This window comes from Cyphomyrmex costatus, unplaced genomic scaffold (genome assembly GCF_001594065.2).
Source record: "Cyphomyrmex costatus isolate MS0001 unplaced genomic scaffold, Ccosl1.0 scaffold135, whole genome shotgun sequence".
Classification (NCBI taxonomy): Eukaryota; Metazoa; Arthropoda; class Insecta; order Hymenoptera; family Formicidae; genus Cyphomyrmex; species Cyphomyrmex costatus.
This window is the reverse complement of record NW_017275337.1, coordinates 471,656-497,694: the sequence shown is the minus strand read 5'-3', so window position 1 is coordinate 497,694 and position 26,039 is coordinate 471,656. Positions and strand designations below refer to the sequence as shown.

The 26,039-nt window shown below is 35.5% G+C and overlaps 1 protein-coding gene across 1 annotated transcript; it reads right to left on the bottom strand.

Annotated features, from left to right (window-relative positions):
- Positions 1 to 3,923: 3,923 nt before the first annotated feature.
- On the bottom strand, positions 3,924 to 13,509 carry bsk (mitogen-activated protein kinase dJNK). The gene is made up of 8 exons (XM_018551236.1): positions 13,184 to 13,509; positions 7,837 to 7,966; positions 6,474 to 6,671; positions 5,876 to 6,010; positions 5,649 to 5,778; positions 4,956 to 5,114; positions 4,670 to 4,794; positions 3,924 to 4,076 (listed from the first exon to the last, which is right to left on the bottom strand). Exons 1-8 carry the CDS (start codon positions 13,321 to 13,323, stop codon positions 3,924 to 3,926), a joined length of 1,170 nt encoding a protein of 389 aa, XP_018406738.1. The 5' UTR covers positions 13,324 to 13,509.
- Between the last annotated feature and the right edge of the window lie 12,530 nt (positions 13,510 to 26,039).

Sequence of the window (26,039 nt, the reverse complement as noted above, 5' to 3'; positions counted from 1 at the left end):
CTCTCTCTCTCTCTCTCTCTCTCTCTCTCTCTCTCTCTCTCTCTCTCTCTCTCTCTCTCACTCTTTCTTTATCTTTCTCGTATTGTAGACGGGAAAGAAACGTCGCAAACGATCCTCGAAAGTGATTTAAAAGATTGTGCTGGCTCACAAGAAGGAGCTGGACGAAATTTCATCAGGAATCACATAGTTCACTGAGTTTTTCTTCAGCGCGCTTACTGTGCGAAGAAAAAGGCTTTTTGCAGCTTGTAAAATGGAAAAATAGTTGTATCTCTTTCTCTCTCTCTCTTGCGCGCGCGCGCTCTGTCCCTTTCTCTCATCTCACATTCTCACCCTCAACCGCGCTTCGTCTCCGCCTTTCAGAACAGCTACAACTTTTTTCTGGATTTTTTCTTGGTTTTTCCTTTCTTGTTTCTTTTTTCGCTTAAGTTCGACGAGAGTCACCCTGTGAGTACACGCACGGAGGGCCGCAAAAGTTACCCTGTGCGCAGGTGCTAAATGCCCAAGAGATATTTGGGTACGCTTTTTTTTTTTAACTGCTAAGTATCGTCCGCTGATTAAATATAATTGACTTTACTTAACGTGCGTGGTGATGGCGAGAGGGCCGTAAAATATACAATATTTCTTATACGCCACGCATTCGTTCTTGGGATAACACGTGCGCGACGAATTTGCAAAGTGGCGAAAAAGATATAGCTAAACATCAAAATGCCACTTTGAAGAAAGAAGAGAAATTAGCAAATTTCATGGAGATATAAATTATCATTTCAGGAAATTGCTCTAGGAAAGAAAAACTTTTGTTATTCAAAAATATGTCGTTTGAAATATTAGACAAACATGTGATTTCTTCCTGAAAGATTGTCTTAACAGACAACCCAAAATTTTGAATTTATTGTCTACTTAGAATCTTGTGTCCAATCTCCAATTACGAAGATTGAAGAAACATAATTTATACATAGAATGATCCTTTTAATTAACTTATTTTTTACGGGATTAACACCTAGAACGCCGGGAAGGTTGTTGCGTTCATTTTAATCTTAATTCATTTTAATCGCATTACTTTCGACGAAGTGTTATTGTAAAATACAACGATCTGTAGATACGCTTTTGACGAATTAGGCGCGTAGGGTAAAAAATAGCGTGTGGCGAAAGAATGCCAAAATGTTATATTTCTTCTTAATTTCGTAATAAAGAAGCTCGTTCATAATATATACGTATGTGGGACATGTATACAGTTTTAACATGTAAAAGAAATATATTGATGAAAAAGGATATTCGTCGCGGATCTGCAGCGCGATGATAACTAGATGAATTTGTAAAGATTTTTGGCGCACTACTCTCCGCTTCCGTACATGCGCAGAATCGAGACTGCTTATTTGTAGCTCATATTTCATAATTTTCACCATGTGTGTGCGATACAATTACGTGTAATTAGCAGTATCATCATTAGATTTTTTTATTATAATTAGTGTTACAAAAGCGCTTGATTATACTTGGATCGGACTGTAGCAATATATTCACATAACTATCGTCGTGGAAAATAAAAATTTAACGTTTACATTATACAATTATTCTTTATCATCATTCATCGAGTCGCTATTTATTTGTAAGTTCTCCTCATCGATTCACGTAATAAATACAATTGTTTTATATAGTTATAATCATTATCATCATCCTCAGCATCATCGGCTCTCCCAACCCAATTCACCCTCGTCTATTACTATATACCGTTTCACGATATTCTAGTCAAGAAGTGTTTCCTCCTTTATGTCATATTCCCCTATATAATAATACGAATCACACGATCTATTAAAAAAAAATAATAAAAAATTAATAAACGCTCGACAAAGATCCATATTTTCGCAAAACAAACTAAGCGAAAACCATCCCTTTTCGCCGCTTTCTATGCGCGATCGATTGTAGTTTTATTCCACCGATTATTGCGTCGATTTAATATCGAATTCTTTCGGTTATTTCATCGATTGTAAAATACTAAGCACCGTGAGTTCATCGCGCGACGTTGTACGCGAGATTGCACGAGAAAGGAGTAGTATTGTTTATCGCACTACTACTCGGGTACTAAGGGTATAATCGGTAATCGCGGGACCGCAGTGTCCCTGACGTTATTACGCAGAGATCGATCGTTGTGGCATTGCACTATTTCATTCTCTTTCTCTTTCTTCCTGTCGACTCGTTAAAATTAATCAGCGTTCGCCAATTGTTCTTACGACTACGAGACTACTAATATGAAGTATCATGAATCGCGTATCTACTGGCACTGATAACGACCGAGACGAAAGCACACAGAGCGGAGATGCGAAGTATCCGAACGAAAGGTACACGCTTACGAAAGAAATCAGTACCGCGCGAGGTCGTGCGGACACTCTCGTTCGCACACAGCACTAAATTCACAATAATCAATTATTATGTACAAAAAATCCTATATTCCATCGATCGCGTCTCTTTCCTTTCACGATCGATTTCGAGACTCGACGTGTCATTTTTTCTATTCTTCTTGCGTCTCACACGCTTCATTGCATTGCGCGGCATGCATATGTCGTACGGAGCCACATGAATTAAATATTAACAAATATACCTAACTTATATTTCCTTCGCGACATCCAGCGACTTAATAAAACGAAATCCTAAGGATAGCCTCGTCCTTGTGATCGCCCGCTACTTCCACGAGATGAAGATCGAGCGGTTATAAGCTCTGTGGTAAATTTTCCCTTATCTTCTTACTCTGATATCTTTGTGCCCCATACTCTGAGAGCGTGGATGGTCGCGTTAAAAAGTTACATGATTCAGAATTGTGTTCCCATATGTGCTTAACAGTGGTACGAAAAATATATCTTATATGTTCGCGCGCAAAAGATAAACGCGCTCGATCAATCTTTTCGGAAGCTGTAACGGGCAATCGATCACTTAATCCTCCGGAAGTTAAAGGAACGATCACATCCAGTTTCCAACAATTGTATAACCTTAAAACGATCATCACAAGAATATGATATTTCTATATCGTTTCTCTTTCGCGTCGACTTTATTGCTATAAAATGCACGTCAAACATCGTCCATAATTATGAAACGATCAAAAAATATGAAATAACGTCCACTTTCTGATTGCACAGTGAATAAATTTGTACCAAAAGAAACGTCAAGTAAGAAATATCATACCGTGGATCGAAACAAGGACTTAGGGGTTCCCGGAGGAGGTGTTCGGAGAGCTTGCGTTGATCAAGCAAACGAATAAACTGAGGGGAAGAGAAAAGAAGTTCGTCCAACAACTAGGCTGGCAGTAGTTGAGGAGACGACAACGCTAGACGCGATAATTTCTTCTTCATCCAGGCAATCCATGGCCTTCCTCTCTGATTCTCTTCTCCGCAAACTTATCCTCCGATCCTGGAGTTCTCCCGCGATCCTTACTGACCTCCATTGCTTTGGTAAAGCACAAAGAAAGCGACGAAGGTGTCTTGAGTGTTCGATAGCACCTGTTAAGGTGCCTCATACCGATCATGAGTCTCACTCCTGCAGGAGCGTTTACTCAAATTACCTAGATCGTTCCAAGAGAAAGAAGATCGAACGAAGGACTTATTAATTGATGATCTTCGAGACTAGTTTCGTCACTTGATCACATCTGCTGCCAAAAGACTACAATTTGTCCCCCTATATAACACTCGATAGAATAAGCTTCTTCCCTTTCCATGTTTTTTCGCTTGCGTTTGTTGCTTTCCCGAAGGAGAGGAAGATAGGTTCGTGGACGTGGATTTAGCTTCTTTCTTTTCTTCATTCTTTTTATCCCTTTCTTTCTCCGGTTTCCCCTCCCTTTCTCGCTACGACGCTCCGGCGATGTCCAGGCGGTAGGTCAGACTATTCGGATGCTTCCTCGACGAGAAGGGGACCGTGGATGGGCTGCTGCTCTGCGGTATCTACCGAGTCCCAGCACTTTCTGACGACTGAGCAACTGCCACGGGATTGTGGCTTGTTTCATACTCCATCACCTCTTGGTAGATCAGCTCCTTCCACTGGTCCACCGTGTGTTCCCTCTCGTCCACGCTATGGTCGTATGGACCTGGTGCAGGCTACAAAGCAAACCAGAATTTTCTATAAACTACTACACAAAAGAAAGATTAACAATTAATTTTATGAGTATTTAATTAATATAGACGGAAGTACATCTTATTAAAAAAAAATTTCTTCGTCACGTAAAAGGTAACTGTTTGCAGCATTACGTTCTCACATTTACTAGAATTATATAATGATAATTTTTTTAAGTAATGCACACAATGATTTTGTTGAAATATCTCAAAACTTAATGAGATACACAGATCGGAAAATAATTTTGTTGGATCATCAAAATAATTATGTAGGACACTTAAACTCGTTGCTAGAATGTCAAAACTTTTTGCAACATAGGTATGCTTGAAATTTCTATGTATTTTGATGACCAACAAAATAATTTTTAAACCATAGTATCTAGCCAATTTTTTTAGGTAATTTTTCAGCAAAATCGTACTTTTTATGTAAAAATTTTTTAGATATAAGAAAATTTTAATGTAGTTTTTCAAATTGAATCAATGACTATGATGAATCCTATTTTTCCTGAAATTCGAAGAAGATAATACGATTGGAAACGACCATCCATTCACGCGATCAATCGACAGAGCCTACTTACAGCATTGACTTCCCCCTCATCGTACCAGACGTTTATGTAATTGTGCAGCAACGCCTCGTCCACGGAAATGCGTCGCTCCGGGTCGATCACGAGCATGCGCGATAATAGATCCCTGGCTTGGCTCGCTAGAAAAGGAAGTAAAAACTGTAAAAGGAAGAGCCAGGGAGAGGCAAGACAAGGCGATGACGAGAATGCGGATAATCTCATCGTCCGCGCGCCGCGCCGGAACGTGCGCGTTTTGCGATCAATCTCGCGATGCAGGGCGTCGACTTGCTGACCTACTCACCTTTTAATCTATTGTGTTCTGAGGAGTCCGAGGGGAATAGGACATCCGGAAATAGCCTCTCGAAGGGATAACCTGGATATCGTGGCCTGTTCTCTACGTAATTCCTGACGGTTGGCTGTAGTCGTTGCATGAATTCTTGTGCCGGTGTTCCAAGTTGTTCTGCAGATAAAAGCAACAATCTTATTTTTACCAGTCAGAGAGTCTTCGAGATAATTGTACGATTGTTCCTTATGTGACAAAGAAATATTAAAAAGAGAGTACTTTAAGACAATATCATAGTTAACCTGTCAATAAAAATTATTAGATCATATATCTTTGCTAATAAAAAGTGATCGTAATTATCTGCTCATAATAAAAAAAAAATCATAAAATGTATAATTAATTAAATAATTGTAATTAAATTAAAAAATATTAAATAATGATGTACAAATATTGCTGAATGCATTTATAATGCAAATAATTTTATAAATTCTAATAAAATCATTTGTCATCTCATGTTTTCATGTCGACGAGACATTTTTAGAATGGATATGATACAGCAATATCATGGAATTATATTTAATATCTCTTTAATTCTATTTTGTACATTTTATAAAGTTTTATTTTGTACTACCAGATTATCAAAATTATTATCAAAATGTTGGACAGTATTATAATAATTATTATTATCATTATAAAAAAATTCAGTCTTACCGATTATTTTGTTCCACTGGTCAATGTGATCCGTGCCCGGAAACAGTACGCCACCGCGTATCATCTCACCCATGATGCACCCCACCGACCAGATGTCCACATTCTCTTTGTAACCCATGCCCAGAATTACCTAGTAAGAAAAAAACGAACGCCTCGAATGAGCAAAACGGATCGAACTGATCGGAATAACTAAATTGTGCGAAAAATTACAGGAGAATCCAACTCACCTCCGGCGCCCGATAATATCGCGTGACGACGTAGGGCGTCATCATAAATGTGGTACCGGCGGTCCTCGCCAAGCCAAAGTCGAGAATCTTTAGCGTACAGTCAGATTTTACGACAATATTGCTTGGCTTTAGATCCTATGCGAGAAATAAAGCCAAATTATAGAGATTTGTCTCAAGAAAGAAAAAAATAATTAAAATATCAAAACTAAAACAGCCAATACCGTGAGAAGATGCCATGCGAGCGATTAATAATTATTGCAAAATGGCGAGTTAACGCTATACCAGCTATTTTCAGCTGTATGAATTTTAATTTCTAGAACGTTAATTACGCAGATAATCCCGCAATCGTTGCGCCGCGTTCTCATTTTTAATGAGCGCGACTCCGGTTTAGCTATTCTATTATAACGTGCGGCGCACCGGGAAATTAATCGGAACGGCGGCAGTTATTTCTTTCGCCGCGGCGGGACAACAGTAACCACGGGGCTACGCTATGCAGGAATGGTCGTTGCTAATGAATCTCGTTACGGTAGATTAAATGGCTCTACCCGTTATGCAATTTTCATCAGAGCGCAACGTGCGAATAGCTAACGTCACCTACCCTGTGGATAATGCCGGCGGAGTGCAAGTGCTTGATGCCGCACAGCATCTGATAGAGGAGATACGACATACGCTCGTGGTCCAAATCCATCTGGATTACTTGGCATAGGTTAGCGTCCATGAGTTCCATCACTAGATACACGTCTTGAAACTCATCCAGCGACCGTTGCGGCGTGAACGCGTTCAGGAGACCGATTATCTGCAAGACGACGAATCGTAAATTGATGAGGTCGTTTCCGAAATCCTTGGGCAATACTTGGACATTCTGAATAATATAGAATAAAATTTTTCTGCTCCTTTCTCTTAGATTATTCAGATCTCAAACTTATCTTTCTTTCTCTCGGAAACTATTTACATTGTTATTTCAATGCAATTCAACACCACGATTGTGCTGGTAACACCGAATTAAAAATTAAATGAGATTGTAATAAATTGTAGCAAAAATTGAAACTACACATTAACCAGATTAAGATAAACATTTATAAATGAAATCTGTATAAATATACTTTAATTTTAATTCTTATCATAATCCTTTAATTTATAATTTTGTTAACAATTACTCTGTCAGAAATTATTTGATGACCAAGACAAATTACAATTGTGAATATGATAGGATAATAGTTAGAAACTCGCAATGTATTGTTATTCGTCGCAGCAACATTTTCTCATTTAACTTTATGCGGCTCTTTTCCATGCATTTCTATCCAATTTAATTGAAAGAAACGACAAAGAGTTTTACTTCATTTGTATAATAATACAGTACAACGCGCAATTACAATTCTCACAAAATAATGTTACATATCAAGACACATACTGTACATATGTTTGATTTAACAGTAAGATTTGAATTGAATAAGATATTAGATTTATACATATATATTACACTTATACATATTTTATCACAATTTAAAAAAACGAAGTAATATTTTTCGCAATAAATTATTCGCAAATGTATTATTTTTCAGAGTTCTTATTGTTGATCAAATCATCATATCTTTATAAGATGCTTATTATAACATCAATATTATTAAATTAGTTGTTAATTTAATACGTGACATTACTATTCTACAGTTTTGTTCGTAATTGCGTGTCAAGACTGAAAAAGATTTCGGCGCGCGGTTTACTTGAAATTGATATATGAATAAATTCACATCAAAATATTTAAGCATTAAAATCCACTTTGACTGATAATAGAATTTCTCTTACTTAATTAGATTTAGTCTCACTGGTTTAATTTAGAATTATAATTGTTTAAAAAAAGTATTTGTTATGATATATACAACAACGTGCATTGCCAAAAAGTATACGAGTATCACGCATTCATAAATGGCCTCAATGGAATGAAATTGATGGAAAGAACTTACGTTTTTGTGATTGACCAACTTCATGAGTTTGAACTCTCTGTAGGCCCTTTTCGCGTGTGTCACGTTTTGAAAAGGTCTGGATAGCTTCTTGATCGCCACATTTTGTGCAGTGACGGTATCGTATGCCGCGCTGCAACAGAGATAGAGGAAAACATTCAATATCGTTCGATCATACACGATTGAACGCGCAATTTCATCAAATTAAATTAAATAATTAGAAGTCAATAAATATTCTGTTAGTTATAAATATTTTTTGGTCTAAATTTACTTAATTTCCAGTTGCGATAAGCGTGCCTATCCTGTTCGTATGGCACAATTTAATAAGATTCAATCAGATTTTCAATTTCATAAATTAATAATTATTAATTTAAATAATAATTTAATAAAAAGAGAACTATTTGGATAAAAACAGAGTACAAACGCATTTTATCAAAAAGTTTATCATATTAATGTACAAAATAATAAACTCATAGAACTTCAATTTAAAAAAAAACAATATTATAAAAAATAGCTCCTAAATTAACGATATGGAGTGACTATTCCGCAAGGAAAGGTTAAAGAAATGTGCACCAAATTTGTGCAGCGAATTTAATATCTTGGACGTGATATAAGCTTTTCGACACAAAATAAAATATACCATAAGGTAGGAAGACAGAAAATGGAACAGACAGAAAAATAGACACACTCGCAGCGTATAATCTGTATAAGTCGTGGATTTTACTCACCATACGATACCCTGAGCGCCGACGCCACGCGGTACGACGTCGACGTATCTCTCGGGTATGCAAAGCTCGGTGTCGCCGAAAATGTGACAACGATAGTCGCTCCGAATGTTGCTCGATTCCGTCGCGTTCGTCGCCATTACCTCTTTTTAAATGTTCTTTAATACCCTCTTTCTCTCTCTGTTTCTTTCTCTCGTGGCAGATCTCGTGCCTTAATTTAGGTAGTGTATATCACGGCTTTAGCTACCAAACCAACGACACAAGGACTACAGGATACAGGAAATGAAAACGATCAAGCCAATCGCGGCAACGGAGAAAATTTATCGTCGTCAGTTTCAATGACACTTGCGAAAATTCTTTTTCAATGATTAAATGGCGCAAGTTACGAGTCCATAGTGGAACTCATTTATTTTGTTAATATATTACAATTTATACGTTAAATAAGAAAAGAAAAGATCCGCACAATAATTATTAACGTCATTATTAATTTACGTTAAACAATTAAAGTTTATACAAATAATTATATCAATTTCAATTCCTATTTTTGAAAAAAAAAAAAAAAAAACTTTTTTTAACTTGTTTTTTTATTATTTTTTCAAATCCATAATTTATATCGCCAAATAAGTTGCCTACGAACGTAAATTAAAATACATCTATGGCAGCAGATGACGAATTTAATTTTATTATTTATCGTGAACATATAGGAACTTGCTGAAAGATATTAAATTATATATTGCGCCTCGCGTTGCAAAACGCGTCGCGTTTCGCGAAACATAATTTTTCTCCGTCGACCATCGCAACAACGTCACCGACAGCATTCTCAAAGGACAAACGAGCATGATGTATAACTGTTGGAACGAGCTCGAGTTAAGCCCGTCGTTCCACCTGGCAATCCTTCAAAGACCTCTCTCTCTTCTTCTTTCTTTCTCTCTCGATTTTCCTTCAAGAACAGCATCACGTAAATTCGTGCTTGATTATCGGAACCATCCATTTTTTAGTGCATATTTTTGCAAAATATCACATATTTCGCGTCAATGTAAATCGTGAATTAATCAATGGTAGAGAGGTGGATGGATCCAAAAACCATGCAATAAAGATAAGCAAATCAGCAAAATAAAAGAATATAAAGTCAAATTAAAATTGTTAATAGGATTGCTCCGATATAGTCACTTTTGAAAAGTTCTGCACTGTATAGTTATTATATTAAATTATATTTTATATATATGTATATAAAATTATATTTTATAGACGTATATATAATTCAGAAAATATAGATATTATATATAAAAGTTTTATAAAGATAAAATAAAAAATCAAATGTGCATAAAAAAAAAATAGATAATTTATCAAGCCACAAGTACGTTATTATGTAGGAAACGATAATTTTAAAATTCTATAAAACTATTAATTTTGATTTTTTTAATTTTTTAAATCATTAGACATTAAATTAGTTAATAAATCAAGTTATTAATTCTTTGCAATAACCTCTTACGCTTCAAATTACATCGTAAAAGATTTCGATTTTTTACTTAAAAATACTTCGCAGTTGTGACTCGTTAAATGGACGCGATTTGCAAACGAATTTAATTATCAGTCAGACCAAACCGGAAAAATAATGAGCGATACCAGAAATATGCTGCTAGAAAGCACGTGAAAGGCATGCGGATCTTCCAGCGTATAATCGTAAGTATAGGGATTTTTCACGACGGAAAATTACCTTCGTCCTACCTTTCAAAATGTTTGTCTCATGTTGGTCTCCGAGATCGTTTCCTCATAAGAGAAATCGCATTCGACGGTCGATTAAACGAGATCAAACGAGCTCAGAACTCCCTCTTGGTCTTACTCGAACATTTCTCTGTGACTTACAGTTTTAGAATAATGGTAAAAGCCACCGGGTATATCCACATAGATCCCCTCGAAAAAATTATTAACTTTCTTCCTCTGAGAAATTTTGTGACTTCAAAACAACGAACATATAATTGTTATTAAAAAATTATTTAAAAAAGTTTCCGTACAAGTTCTAATTTGAGATAACCTTTTTTTAAAAGCATAATAATAAAAAAGATATAGTTCAAAACAAACAAGTCGATGATATTAAAACAATAGTTTGACCTATATTTTTAAAGAAACGAACAAAGAAAAGTAATTTTAAAGTATTCAGAAAACATAATTTAGATTTGATTTCTCGAATTTTTCAAAACGCTACATTGTTTTTGTGTCACTAAGAATTTATCGAAATATTAAATAATGTGTCAAATATTTCAAGACTTTCAATAATTTAATTTAAATGTAATTATTTCAATAATTATTTCCATAAATACTTAGTGATACATTTTAGTAGAGCATAAGAATTAATAAATTAAATTAGTAAATCCTCTGCTTTGAAATAATTTCAGAATATGCATTCCTCTCGATATATGTCAAATTTTCAGAATATATTTTATCTCCAAGAAATGCTATCAACTCGAAATACTCTTCAGCGGCATTTTACCTTCATCTCGATCGCAATATCAAGATACTTTCCGTCACTGTGAATTTTCATGGATACTTTCATGAAAGCTTCAATATAACATTTTTTTATAGTCATCAACATTTTATAATATTATATTAAAATTAAAAGTGTCTTGATTAGAATATTCTTAATTTTTATAGGATAATGAAATTTTGTAATATTAGCAAAAATTATCTCCGGTATTCCTGATAATGCAATGGATTAATGTGTAGGTCACAGATTCCACCGTGGATAATATCCGGCCGTCGTTAGCCGATTTCCTTTTGCATCCCGACCTACCTTCCGTGCACACGAAATCAACCGTCCTTTTCGAGAGTAGCTCGCTCCTCTAGGGGCGTGACAAAACGAAAAGGCATCTCGCATATTTCCCGTAATGGACTACGCCACGGCAGAATTTTTATCGAAAACCGATATCCGCATTCCCTTCGTTCGTCCATTCGTTCGACTTACCTGCATGCCACGGCCACCATGTATTGTTCGAGATTGCGCTTTCTCGGATAATGCAGTATTTCAGTTCCTATCGAATGTTGAAAGAAGAGACACGTGCGAAGCACCGAGAAAAGCGATCGAAGAAAACGATCATCGTGATAGACCATTGCTTACCCGATCGATAATGTTCGCTATAAATTTCAACAATCTACGAATTCGGAACCATCATACTAAAGCTAAATCGTTAATAGTCAGAGCAAAAGTGAAAAGTGAGAATAATGGCCATTTGCGAAATTGTCAGATCCACTGAGAAGAACAGATTATGAGATATAATAACCTACTATCATTAAATCCTCTTCCTACTTTAACGAAAACTTTGGAAAATCGATATATTAAAGTTGTGAAATTCAAAACTTAAATTACTTTTAAGTTTGTAAAAGGAAATAAATTAAGAAATGCAAAAAATATTCTGATTTTATAATTTTAGATTCTAATTTTGCTGAAATGTTAAAGGAACGTCGCAATCACGGTTAACGTGAGCAGTGATATCATAGGAAACAAATCATAATTAAATTCAATGTTTCATGAGTTGATTCACATATATTTAAAAAATGGAATATATAAAACAGTACTAAAATCAGAAAAGAACAAGACGTTCTATATTACATTAATTTTAAACTCCGATTCTAAATTCGTAGACACAATTTCTTTTATCTGTCTGTGTATTTCCTCTTTCTCTATCTATTTCTTATCTTCACTGCAATATCTTTATGCCGTTACAATCGTATTGCTTTAAATTGTTGCAACGTAAATACCGTTCTAAATGCCTTCCAGATATATCGGGGTAGTATGACGGTATCTATTCGGTGCTCGGATATTCACAAGAAAAAGCGCCGTCGATTTAATTCGCTTCCTCTGAAAATCGGATATCGATGGCAAGAACGACGACGAAGAACGCTGTGAAACTGTCATCGAGGACAATTTTTCCGACATCACGCCATCGGCTTACAAGGAAGGGGCGTTGTGTCTCTCGTCGTCGCCGCTCCCCGTCGCCGGAAACTCGCGTAGTCTCGCGAAATCCCGACATCTCCTCTTATTCCGAATCGAATTGTCCGATTTACCCTGCCTCCCCCGTTCCTCTGCATGGCGAATGGCGTCTCCCATTCTTTGCCGTTGATCTCGGTTGGTCCCCGAGCGCGAGTAAGAGAAATCGTGGTTAACCCTCTTTCCCCCTTTGATATATATATGTCGACGTAGCAATACAACGTATGTTCGGCCTCAAATCCACCTGAAAACTTTTACGTCTGATGGATATCGGGATTGTTATCGATTGTATACGCAGCTTGAAGGAAGGTAGATGACGTTATTTTATTCAGGAAACAGATATATCATCGGGATATATCACAGCAGAACGTTATAAACATCGCGCGTGATAAATAAACTTTTCATATGGTTGCGTATTCGATTTCCGATACTGAAACTAGATCAGTAGATTTTTCGAATTCTTTTGAATTATTTTATGTACAATATTATTTTTTATTCTCGTGTTAAATCGTATATTTAATTCATTGCGATTTCTAAAGAAGCGTCGTCGGTTCTCGCATGTGTCTCTCCTTAATTCTAATAGGCTAATAATTCTAAAAAAAATTGCTAGATATATTACAGCAACTATTGAAGCACTCACCAGACTATCCCCTGCGCACCCGATCCGATAGGCTTGAGGTTTTGGTAGCGCTTCAGGATGGTGAACTTGGTGTCCCCGACCTCGACCGTGTAGAACATGGCGGATAGCCGGGTTGTCATGTCAGGCCCCAGGTAAGGCATGCGCCTCGGTGTTCGTCTCTCCTGCTGCTGCACCTGCACACCGTCCACCCCGCTGGAGCACTCCTGGTGCGCACGACGGGGACTTACGCTCTTAGCCACTTTGGACGTGAGATTTTCGGGGCACCCACGGAATAGTAGCACTGACAACGCTGGCAGGTACCTCCACTGGGCTGCGCTGCACCTACAAGTGCCACGTCAGACCGTTCCTGCGGCAGATCGCGCCTCGGCACGTTGCTGCCCCTAATGCGATGAGTCCCTACGTGCCCCAGAATTGTCTGTAATAAGAAAAGCAAAACTTCGCATAAATCCATTATTTAATGACAATTTCAATCGATATTATTTATCATATTTGTCGCAGTTATGATAAAAAATAGACAAATCTTCAAAATGATAATAATTCACGATGGACTGAGAGAGAGGTGTGTCTTGTGGATGTGCTAAAAGTATTTGTGAATATAATTACCTATTACCATAATTATAGTTATTACTGCTAGTCACCTTTGGGACAACTATATGATTGATTCAAAAATTATTATAAAAATGAATATAAGTAGTTAAATTATAATAATTATAACTATTTATATGATAATAAAAACAATTATTTGTAGCTACTTGCAGTGCCAATTATATGGTATATTTGTTGCTAGAACTATACACATTTGCATATATACTTATTATTATTACTAACATATAGTATTATTATAGTAATAATAAGCATAATAATAATTATTATAAAAATCATAATAACATTTAAATATAATCACAAGTACCATAATTTTTTTCTTAGAGTAACTGTTACCGTTTATTTTGATTTATTCATATAATACTTTGGCACAGTAGAACAGTGCTATCAAGAAATTTAAAAAGGAAAAAAAGAATAAGAAAGAAAGAGACCTGAAAAGTGTGACATTTTACTTGAGAATTTTATATAATTTAATAATAATTTCTCTCAAGGACGCAGCAGAGTGCACGCGACGCAATATGACACGATATTTGGATATGACACGATACCATGGATAAATAATCGAAACTATATCATTTGTGCGAGCTTAATCAACGTCATTTACGCAGATTTGTGCGTGACTGGTTTATGCGTATAATAAACAAACATTAATCAACATTAGAGAAACACAAAAGTCAAAGGTCGAAAATGATTTCGTTATACCTTCCATCATTAAAGCGAATTATTCGGACAGGAAAGTAAAACTCGAGGTTGCAATTCAAATCAAATTATCATATATTTGAATTTAGATGAGAATGAAACATCAGGTGTGTCCAAATTATATGACCATCATGGATTAGTGATTTGGAATAATGCACCATGTTTCAATGCTCATACGTTCATATATTCGAATGATCATTAAAAGCCATTTTAACGTTCTCATGGTTCATATATAAAACCAGTTAAACTTATTCTTAGGATCTAATCTCAACTCAATATTCAGCGAAAATCCACTTAAGATCTAGCTAAGATCCAGGTTGAATTTAAAACTGGATCTAAATTGAACCAATTTTATATTAGAGCCATTCATTCATTTTTTACGATTAGCATTAAGAGTTATAGTTTTACAATCAGCATTTTTTAAAAGACATTTAAGTAAGAGAAATTTTTATTAAAAAAGAAAACTATCATTGTGCGTGCATGCGTGCGTGCGTGTGTGAAAACGTACGAGAACATTATATTATATACTCGTACGTCTGTTTTTAACGTCGTTTTTAATTCTCATATATCCTACATTTAATATTTATCTAATTCCTATAAATGGAGCTATTAATAATCATCACATATCATATTATCAATCATAATAATATATGTAGGATAATTTATCCGATAACTCGTAACTCGTTCTCGTTCATCGAGGAAAATTAATGTAACACCGATATACCTATATACAAATAGCATTGTTCGCATGCAAACATTTTTTGCTTAAAATTTGAACTACATTCATCACGCCAGTAATACAGACGAGAGGAGAGAAACAAAAGCTGTTATTTTTTAAATTTGAAAGAGTCGAAAGTCATTCACTCGTCAATTCATTATCTTTTGTTTTTGATTGAAGTTGTATGCGAGAATCGCTACCGAATCGAAATGTGTATTTGTTAGCAAAAATTACGCTATCAAGACAATGAAACACAGTGCTATTGCATAAATGGAACCGTTTCCTATCATAACTTTTTATATATATTGTTTTCGGATAGATGAAAAAAATTACATATGAGAATTATCTATCTAGATAGTCGGTATAATCAGTTTGATAGAACTATCGTTTCGTTGTATTTCTCAACTAATTGTACAAAAACTGAAAAATCAAAGGATAAATAAAATAAAGGATTTTTGATAGTGAAAAATTTTAACAAATATATAGATTTCAAAATATCAAATACATTTGAATTCAACAAATAGGTTATTGAATTTTATAAACAAAATAATCTTTACATTAAACGAGACAATTCAGCATGCGTAAGTAGTCAAATTTAAAATTACAGAGGAGCAAATTCAATTCAAATAAGATTAAATAAATAGGAAAAAGAAGCAGAGATGCAAGCGTATTTTTATCGCTCGTAATAAAAGGATTTTGTGAGAAAATTATATTATCAAGAGTTTCAAAAAGAAGCGAGAAAAGAAGATACTTTATTTTCTTGAAAAAAAGGTCTAAGAATAAAAATATCACATCAAAGAGATAATTTTTGTATACTACAAGCACGAGGGAGAATTTAAAGCAGATTCAAACTTTTAAATCAATCAAAACATAGACCTATCATGATTTTGATATCGTAATTTAATGTTATATAATAAGATACTAATATAAAATTTAATAATTTGTAATAAAATATTATCGTAATAAAAGTATTATTATAAAATTGTTCATGTCTTAAAAAGAGAAACATTTTGTTAATAATAAAATGGTATTAACAATAATATTATATAATATATTCTTATAAACTTCTTATTAAATATACCTGATTAAAATATCTTAAATAGGAAAGTGATCAATAAACTCTAAAAATATATAATATAAAAATTAATTAAATAAACAAGTTAAGCTTTAATAACTTACAATACTAAAACTGAAATAGGAGCTTCGAGTGCAAACGCTAAGCGAGAACTAGACTAGGGCACTGAACGGAGATGGGGAGTGTCAAAGAGAATATTTCTAACTAAAGGAGAACAGGACAAGCAAAGATGTTTTCATCAGTTTGCAGAAACTAGCACTCCATCAGCGCAAACCACAGCGAAAGGGAGATGAAGAGAGACGCGAATCCGTGGAATCCCATCAACAGACGCAGCAGCGACAGCTGTATAAATCGTTAAAGATAATAGTGCCTGTCGCTGAGACATGTGATAGGGAAGAAGGGTGACTATCTCTGTGGCATCTTACTCCGAATGATCTGGGTCGTCTTGCTTCTGTATATCATTGGCGAAGACTACGACTATAGAGAAATTGTAACGTCCGTCATCGTGTCGCTCTTCGATCGGTCGATAGGGCGAACACCCTCACGAGCGAGTAAGCAATCGAGCTTTCAAGTTTGTGTGTAATATATGGCTAACCCAATTGCATCTCGATTCAACGTTTGGATAATACGAGCCTTGTCAACTATCAGATATCGATTAGAGAGAGAGAAAGAGAAAATTGACAGAAATATATACGCATGTAGCTTATCACAATATATATGTAATAAGAAAAATCAATTAAGTCCACTTTTGCGCTAAAAAAAATAACAGCTTGATGCCGAGACATCTATCAATCATCAACCATCTAGCCTTTAACAAAAAATATCCTCTAAGTTTCTCTAATGTATATGCCTTCCTTTATGATGTTAAAATGTTATACTTTTTATTTAATATATAACATACATAATTTCTTCTATTAATTATGATAATTTTGATCGTTTATGAGTATTTATACGATATGAAATGGCAAATCATTAGATTGCAATGTAATGTTACCATGTCGTAACTTGGTTGACGACATGACATCTCCGTAGCAGCGGTGAATACTTCGGTGGGCGTGCTTTCTCGAGCGCCGATATCTCTTCTAGCACCTCGGGATTCCCCCAATTATTTATAGCGACTGTCGCAGACGTAGACCGACAACGACAACAACGACGACGGCAACGACGCCGCCGACGCCGCAGTCGTACTCTTCGTGGTTGTCTGCATGGGCCAACCACCTTCCTGGCGTCGTTCGCCACCTGCTATCAATTACGTAAACACGTCGATGAACGTACACACGTTCAATCAAAATACGGAGGCTATAAAAATGCTTCTCTGAAATTTACAGATTACTCACAGTGCTCTTACTCACAGATGTGGAAAAACTCTGAACACCGGTTCATTATGAATAGCTATGGTCAATCGCAATGTGGTCAAATGGGACGCTTTAGAATGCTTGCTTGTTCGAACTTTTAAAAGCTCGATGAAAGTTACGGAGACATTCGATCGAAAGAATGATCGAGAATCACATCATTTGATTAAGAGAAAGTGATGAATTGCAAAACTTTCAGCATCTTAAGATGGTTTAGTTCTTGAAGTGCGAAGTTATGTTCGAAGTAGTGATCTTGAATTGACTTTTAAGATTTCTAGGGGTTATAGAGTTCAGGCAGCGCGTTAAATCTTGAAGTGCTTCGTAAATCTGTGAATATGCTTTGGTCTATTCTTGTGTTAGAAAACGTAATTTGTAACTAATCACAATGATTTTTTAAATAAAAATTTTGATAAAATATTTTAATTTTTTGTTCGCAACCTCTCTCTCTCTCTCTCTCTCTCTCTCTCTCTATCTCTCTCTCGCGAGTAAACTTATCGCGTTTTGTATTTTTCTCTATGGTGATGAAACTTGATGGATATTGAAATAAAAAACACAGAGAATGAAAAACAATACGCAGCCGAAAAAAGGTTCGGTGTTATTTTCACCGACTCCGAAAACCACTTGGAACCCTTTATGAAAATAGCAATGGCTCTCGTGAATAGAAATACAAGACTGTGGAATTTTTACATATTTTTCAGCTGGGTACTCTGTTGAAATAAAACTTCATAAACTGAATAAAAATACCGGATACGCAAAGCGTCACACTTCTATAAGATGAACAAGATTAAGTTCATGGCAAGTACTAACAAATATTCTCTCTCTCTCTCTCTCTCTCAATTTTTTTCAATTTCTTAATTAAAATTAAATTATTGTATATAAAGATTAAAGTTTCTCAAGCGTTTTTGAAAAACCATTGTTAACATACGGTTAATGAAACAACTATTAATATCTAAAGAAAATTGTTTTTTGTTCGGTAAAGACTTTACCATTAATTCAATGGTTGATCCCGTAAGAGAGGACGAGACACTTCTTATTATAGATTATTACACGATCTGTGCTTCATTTTTCGTCTAGACGCCTTCGAATTCAAGTTAGGCGTGTTCCGAGAGAATTTTACGCGACGGCCATTGTCGTGCGACCATAATTCACGAGATAAGACGGATTTAAGAGAGTTCAGCTTCACGACATCTCTTGCGCCGGAGATGATTTAGCGCGGAAGACCGGATAGTTTTCGTCTACCGTGCCTCTGATCTATGGCATTTAGAATATACGAGAATGTACACGTTTGAGCAAAATTTATGTTTCGATTTGAAGAAACTTCCTGCATATATTAATATCGTGTCATATAGCCACCAGCGCTGTGTTTGACAAATACGGCGTAAAATGAGAATCTTTACGAGCAAGTGTGCCAAAATTTATACGTCTAGCAAGAATATTATATATATATCTCTCTCTCTAATACTATAAATTTCTGTTGTGCTATAAACTTCTTTAACCTTCTTAGTACACGCGATGATTTCTGATCATTTACTACACATGATGGGCTTTTCGTGTCTAGGTTTAATTTTCATCACTTTTACACGTACATAAGAATTATTAAGCAATTCTTTAATATTTTTGAAAAGTAAGATTATGCATTAAAAAAAAGAAAAGAAAAGAGATTATTATTTAACCTGTAACTATTATTTAGGTGCTCCTGTAGTATTTCAAAGAAAAGAAATATGTAGTGCCCGAATGACCCAATCGTGTGTGTTAAATTAAAAAATAATATATTTAAAATATTAACATTCAAAAGAAATATCGCATATATTACGTTATATTATATTATACCTAAAAAATGAAATATATGTACTAAAATATTTACAAAATTTTGCACGTTCATGCTTCTAACTAGATTTAACTTGTGTAAATTAGATTGTATTCAAACCAAGTATACAAACTGCGAACCGAGCTCGAAAGTCTCATTCGCAAGCGTTGCAAATATTTGAACAGCATGAAGTATTGGCAGACTCAACGTTACGTCGCTTACGCTTGATGGTGAACATTTCGATCGTAATCTATTTTAGTTGAATATTTTGAGCGTGCGATGGAGAATTGATCGTCCGTCAGAAACGTCGCACAAATTAATACGTACTACCGTAACGCACACACTCACCATAAACAGACGGCCATTGTGGATGCGGCGGCGAAACGCTGACACGCCCGGCGGGACGGATGCGGAAGCAGAGATCTGCAAGCAGACAGAACAGAGACGTCCCTCAGAGAGCGTGTCGACAGGAATTTGCATGCGTTCGCGGATGCGTTAATGCTGCACGCGCCCCGCTCGCGTATACTGAGTCCATCGATTCGCACGGGTGCCACTGTGCCATCGTGTAGCCTTTCGCTCGATACCGTTGCACCCCGTTGCACCGCTATGCAAATCAATGGCGCACGTGCGACGGCACGAGCCCCCGACACAAAAACGCATTCAACGGAGATCAAACAACTTCGATATCGTGAAACAATTCAGTAATTTCATTTCGTAACGATCATATAAAATAAAGCGCATAATATCTCTCGCAACAACATTTACATGTTTATTATTATTATGTTATTATTAATGTATAGAAATGCTCGGCTGTCAATGGAGAAATAGGAATCTTTGGAAAATTTCTTCCACGATGCGTTTTAATAATTGATAATCACTTTTCTATATCAACAGGAGAATTAAATTATTTCCGTTATTATATTTTGTATATTTTTTTATGAATATTAGGTAATACACAATGAGGATTTTGAGTAGAAATGACGAATCAACGGACTGCCGATGACCTTGTTTTTACAGAAATGTTCAACCCGTTTAGCACAATTCGTCGACTCAATCATAGCACGACGAATAAGGATTAATTGCCGTTCTCAACAATCGTTTCGCTCTCGCTTCTTGTTTCGCAGAATATTTCATGAAATCCTTCGGGAAATAATACAAATCCCTCTGTGCTACATTATTAAGTTGGGTTCAATTGCCTGGAAATCGTAAATTCAACTAGAATTGCGTCTCGTGAATATTATACTGCCGATGCTCAATAATTCACATAATTCAATTTTATTTCTTTTCCGAGGATTTTTCAATTCTCTTACAGATATGCTCTATGCGGGAAAATAAACTAATTGAAAATGGCGTGAATTAATAAAATACACAAACACAGTTATATGTTTAATTCCAGAAATCGCGTTTCCCTTTGACAAGGATGTTCTCGTCGATTTATTTCTGCGGGCGGTCTCGCCGAATACTCGTCCCACGAATTTCGGCACTGAGAGAACTCGGAGAGCTTTCCGTCCGTCCCGCGCAGGAATGCTGAAAAAGCAGTGCGAGAGCGCTGGCCGGTGCACGTTAATTCAGATATATACCATGTCTAAAATTAATATAAATTAGCGCCGTCGGCCGCCGGAATGCCAGCGTCGTTCCTGTAAATTGAGACAAGTCGCGCGTGGTCTGCGACCACCGCGCGCGAGATGTCCCAACTACCATAAAGCCCATATCAGACTACGAATTGCCGATTACAGTTCCTAGTCGCCTAGTTCTATCTCAGCTAATCACGATGCAGTGAGCCAGGAATAGTTCAAACAAAATCAGACAACCAGAAACCGTAATTAACAATCCATAGATCTGGTTTTTCATTTTTGGCTAACTTATGGTTAGCCTTAATCTGATATTTTATTCAATAAGCTTCATCTATTATGATATTATAGGTAAAACGTCCATTGGGTGAAACGTCAAGTTAAGCTTACTTAATCACAAGTTAAAATAATGAAAAATTGCATGAGCCACAGTCTTAGAAAACTATAAAGATTTTCAGTCGGTTGGGTTAGTTATGACGTTAATGATGTGCATGCACTGTACTTTGACTGATACCGCCATTTAGTGTCCATATACACTAATTTGAGTCAATAAAAAAGGATCTAAGCGATAGTCAGACTTTGTTTTCTAGGGATTGTAAGTTCGGAGGGTTAGGTTATTAGTCGCTGTCATTTTTTCTAATATAGGTGACTGTTTTAATCACGTAACCACAGTGTTATTTTTTTTTTTTTTTTACTGTGATAATCGATCAGACCATATTTTTTAATCTCTATAGGTAGCCAATCTAATTTTATCCTTCTATAACAAATCTCTGGTTTTCTAGAAATTTAGCAATTCACAGTCTGATACAGGCTTTAAGCGCCTTAATAATAGCTACGTTGTTCCCACCGCGTTGACTCGATGGATTACCATTCGCAACTAACGGATTGTGAACAAACGCGCGATGTGAACAATAAAGTTAAATTTTGAAAAATTCGTAGGCTAGTTTTTTTAAATATCTTTATAAATCAAAGAACGTTATATTCTTATAAAAAGCCCAATGTCAAAAAAAGGATGTGATAATAATAAAGACAGATTATATAACGTGCAAGAATAAATGCAAACATTAAATAATAATTTCGTTATAATTATTTCTCTTGAAATTGTGTAAAATTTGCAGCACGTTATTTTGTTGGACGCGTACGTCGAATTATACATCTGAGTCGTTGAGGTAAATATTTAACTACACGTCAATCGCCGTCAGCATAAAAAAAAACATAATCTGCGTGTCGCAATTGCGTTCCAATGCGACTCGGATTAGTTCGCGTTATACAGAACAACGTTATCCGAATTGTTACGTTAACCGAGTTTCAACGCAAAGAATTACAGCCCGCTGGCTTTGTAGAGCACATAGCAAACTGATAGACGCGTTTGGTTTCACTACAAAAAAAAAAAGAATGACAGGAATAAAACTCGCAAACTCAGTTAAACCGGCAAAGAGGATTACGCGATTCTCGCACTAGAAATCGTTTCACCAAAGAGAACCGAAAGGTCAGCTTCTAGAGTTACAAGCGCGAGCCACAAAGTTCACGACTAGTCGCGTTCGATCGGTTTTAATCTGCAACGAACGAGCCAAGAAAACGATAGCAGCGATTCGTGGAAAAGCGTCCCCTAAAGTGTCGTCGAGGGCGAGCACAGGGCGAATCCGTTCCAAAAGGTCCCAAAAGGTCGTTTCGGATAGACAGGAACATCTGCCGCCTCCGGCTATTGGAAGAAACGATAAATAGCGTCGCAAAGCTACGAAGCTAGTTCTCTTCTCAATTAACGACGATCGGCATGAATGAGACACAAAGTGTTCTCCCTCGATCGAGACACGATAAATATTTTCTCGACGGAATTGCCACAGTGGAAAGATAGAGCGAAGGTTTTCTACACTTCGCTACTTCAAATGAGATGCAAAATTATACATCTGTAAATAAGGAACCCTGCTCAAGTATCTGAGGAGGAAGTACACAAGTCGTGACACAAATTATATGAAATATTCATATATCCTATACATTTCAGGGAATAGTAATTGCGAAAGTACAGAAATTCTAGAAATACACTTCCATTTCTAGAATTACACACTTAAATTTCAGTGGAAGTTATGTGCAAGCTGAGACACGATCTACTTTATCATTCCATTTTCTTTCCTCGTCACACAGTAGTTACTTCGACAGATGTAATCGAACTTGCAAAACCTCTAGTGCATCGACAGATCTAAGATAATCTAAAATGGTTTGAACTCTTTTTCATCCCGGTGATCTCCGAAATAGAATACTACATTCTCGTAAAATCCATAGTCCAGAATAAAATCTGTCTAATTTATCAGAGAATAAAGGACAGAAATCAGAATAATGTATCAAGTTAGATAGAAATGTCCAGCATATTTTCATCATTCATAAATTATTTATAGCAAAAGGGATTCAATGTTAATGGAACAAATTTTAGAAAAATTTTTTAATAAAAGACACAGAAAGAAGAGCAATGTTGCAAAAAATTTTAATACTTTATGCAAACTTAATTAAGCATTCTACATAATTATTGCTATAGCTTAATAAAATTAATTTCAGATATGTAATTATCTAAATGTTTAAATGCTTTAGTAAAAAAAGAAGTTCTTTCCATGTAGGTATATTTATACGTAATGTTGATCGTGTGTAGTATTTTCAACCTCCGACGTCGGATTGATTTCATACTGTGGACGAAAGTAAACGAGATGGCAAATGTATCGATATCTCAGGAGCGAACCGATAATATACAGCGATGTTGCTCGATCGAATCAACGTGGGCTGTCTGTTATGAAAGGGGGACGCGGAATGTCTCTCTCGATTCAGATATTAAATTTCCTTGCGACTGGCGTTCCCTGCGTAGTGCGCGCGCGAGGCTCATCTCTATTTCCCACAGGACCCCGTCAGGCTCCTGTCAGAATGCATTGCTCACCCCGTTCGCTTTTACGGTGTCCGCTTTTATCCAACTGTGTTACAGAACTCGTAATGGCCGACCTGTCTCAGAATGGCGATGAGTGGTCCAGCTTGGACCACATGTCGTCGAAAACACTGTGCGTTTTTTATCGCGGCCGGAAAAGCAATTTGTTGCACGTGAAATATTCAATTCACGTTTGCATAAAAAATAACTCTGAGTCCCAGTTCTGTTAAACAATGTATAACTAACAAAAACGCAGTTTTTTTACCAGTTATATAAATAACTTTTTACTTGTTTAATTAAATAATTAAAAGATTTATTTATTTACTGACAATGAGACACAATTTAAAAATTACATATTACGCTAAAATGTATCATTTATTAATATTTATTTTTAATTATAAGAGAAATACTTTGTTATATAAATAAGAAATATATTTAAAGTTCCAAGGTTTCTTTTAGAAAATCATTCTGAAAATTTTCTGAAATCCCGAAATAGTATTGTACCTTATAGCTCAATTCTCATTCAATTAGAAATAAAAGAACTTAAACTCGTATTCGTGTCCAATCAAGTGACTAATTTTCCTGCGTGTTCAAGACACCTCGAAATTCTAAGAGAAAATTGAATTTGCTTCCTCTACAAAGCAAAGGAAGTCGGAGAATGACATTCGACTTCAAAGCGTTCTTTCGAAGCGCACATCCACCGAGCATCTATGAGCCTTTCGATTCTCCTTTTCGGTCATTAGACACGCATCTCGGTTCCGATAAGGAATCATATTTTCCGCTCATATAGAGTCAGGGGTGACTCTATATGACTTCTTCTTGTTACTAAGGATTGAAAGTCTATACGCGGCTTGTATTACGGCTGATTCGTGATACTATCGTGTTCAATATAAAAAAAATATAATTATTAAAAATTAAATTTCTCATTAAAAAAATTCATTTTTTTATAATCGAGAAATTATGTCAAACGAATAGAGAATAAAAACATTTTTGTGTAATCTGTGAACATGAGTGTATACAACATTAAGTAATAAGAAAATAGTTTTTTATTTCAAAATAATTATCATAGTGCTATTTTTAATAATAAAAAATGTATTTTTTAATTTTATGTTGGTGATTTAAAGTTGTAAAAATTTTGTCACGTTTTAATCACGTTCGATGATATAATAAGATATAAGTTTTTCTCGTTACATTAGAAGAGAGAGAAAACGGCGAATGAATGGCGAGGAAGATGCAAGAAATCATTAAGCGAGTCCATCGATAACAAGGAACGTCGATAATTTCATGCTATGGCTTCCCAGTGAGAGGGAGATTCATCCCTCAATCAGACCTCGCCCCAGAGATTTGTCAGATAAGAAGTTATCTGTAATAAATTTCGCTTTTCTCCCGACCACCTATTACTTTGACGTTTTTCCCTTTTCCTTTACCTTACCACTCGCGCGCGCATCCGTTTCCCGTAACTCTAACTTCGTTCACAACGCTGTACAAGATAGTCTTGAACAAAAAAACCGGATTAAAGGGAATTAATGGGAAGTTGTGCTGAAAACCCTGCTCCTCAACTAAGGATTAAGGTTAAATCCTAACGAACGTTTGAAACTCTTTTTATTTCTTTCCAGTCTTTCCATAATTCTTTTACGAAATAAGAAAAAACTGAAACAAAAAGAATTAGAATAGAATATTTTTTGTCATTAAAATTTTTTTCAGAAAAAGGAAAACATTTTCACTTTTAGTTGGCTTGTTAGAGACATGGAAGCTTCGTAATAAAAAAAAATGAAAATGTTATTACCAGTTGTATAAAATTAGCGTTTATGAGTTTCGATGTAGGTACTCTTCTTTTCATTTAGAGAAACATTTTTTAATTCTTTTTTCAAAAAGAGATGTTTTTGAAATGAAAAAACAATAAATATTTTACATTAAATTAAAACCAGGTTCCGTCTTTAGAGAAATTACAGATTGAATTTTTCCAATTTCATAGAATGAATTTTCATAAATCCTTTTCGGTTGTGAAAGCACTATATATATAATACATTCAAAATCAACATCTTTCGTATTCTTTTGAAATATTGCAAAAGCAGAAGGAACGATGCGCGATAACCTTCCTTGCATTTAAGTTGATAAAGCGGCAA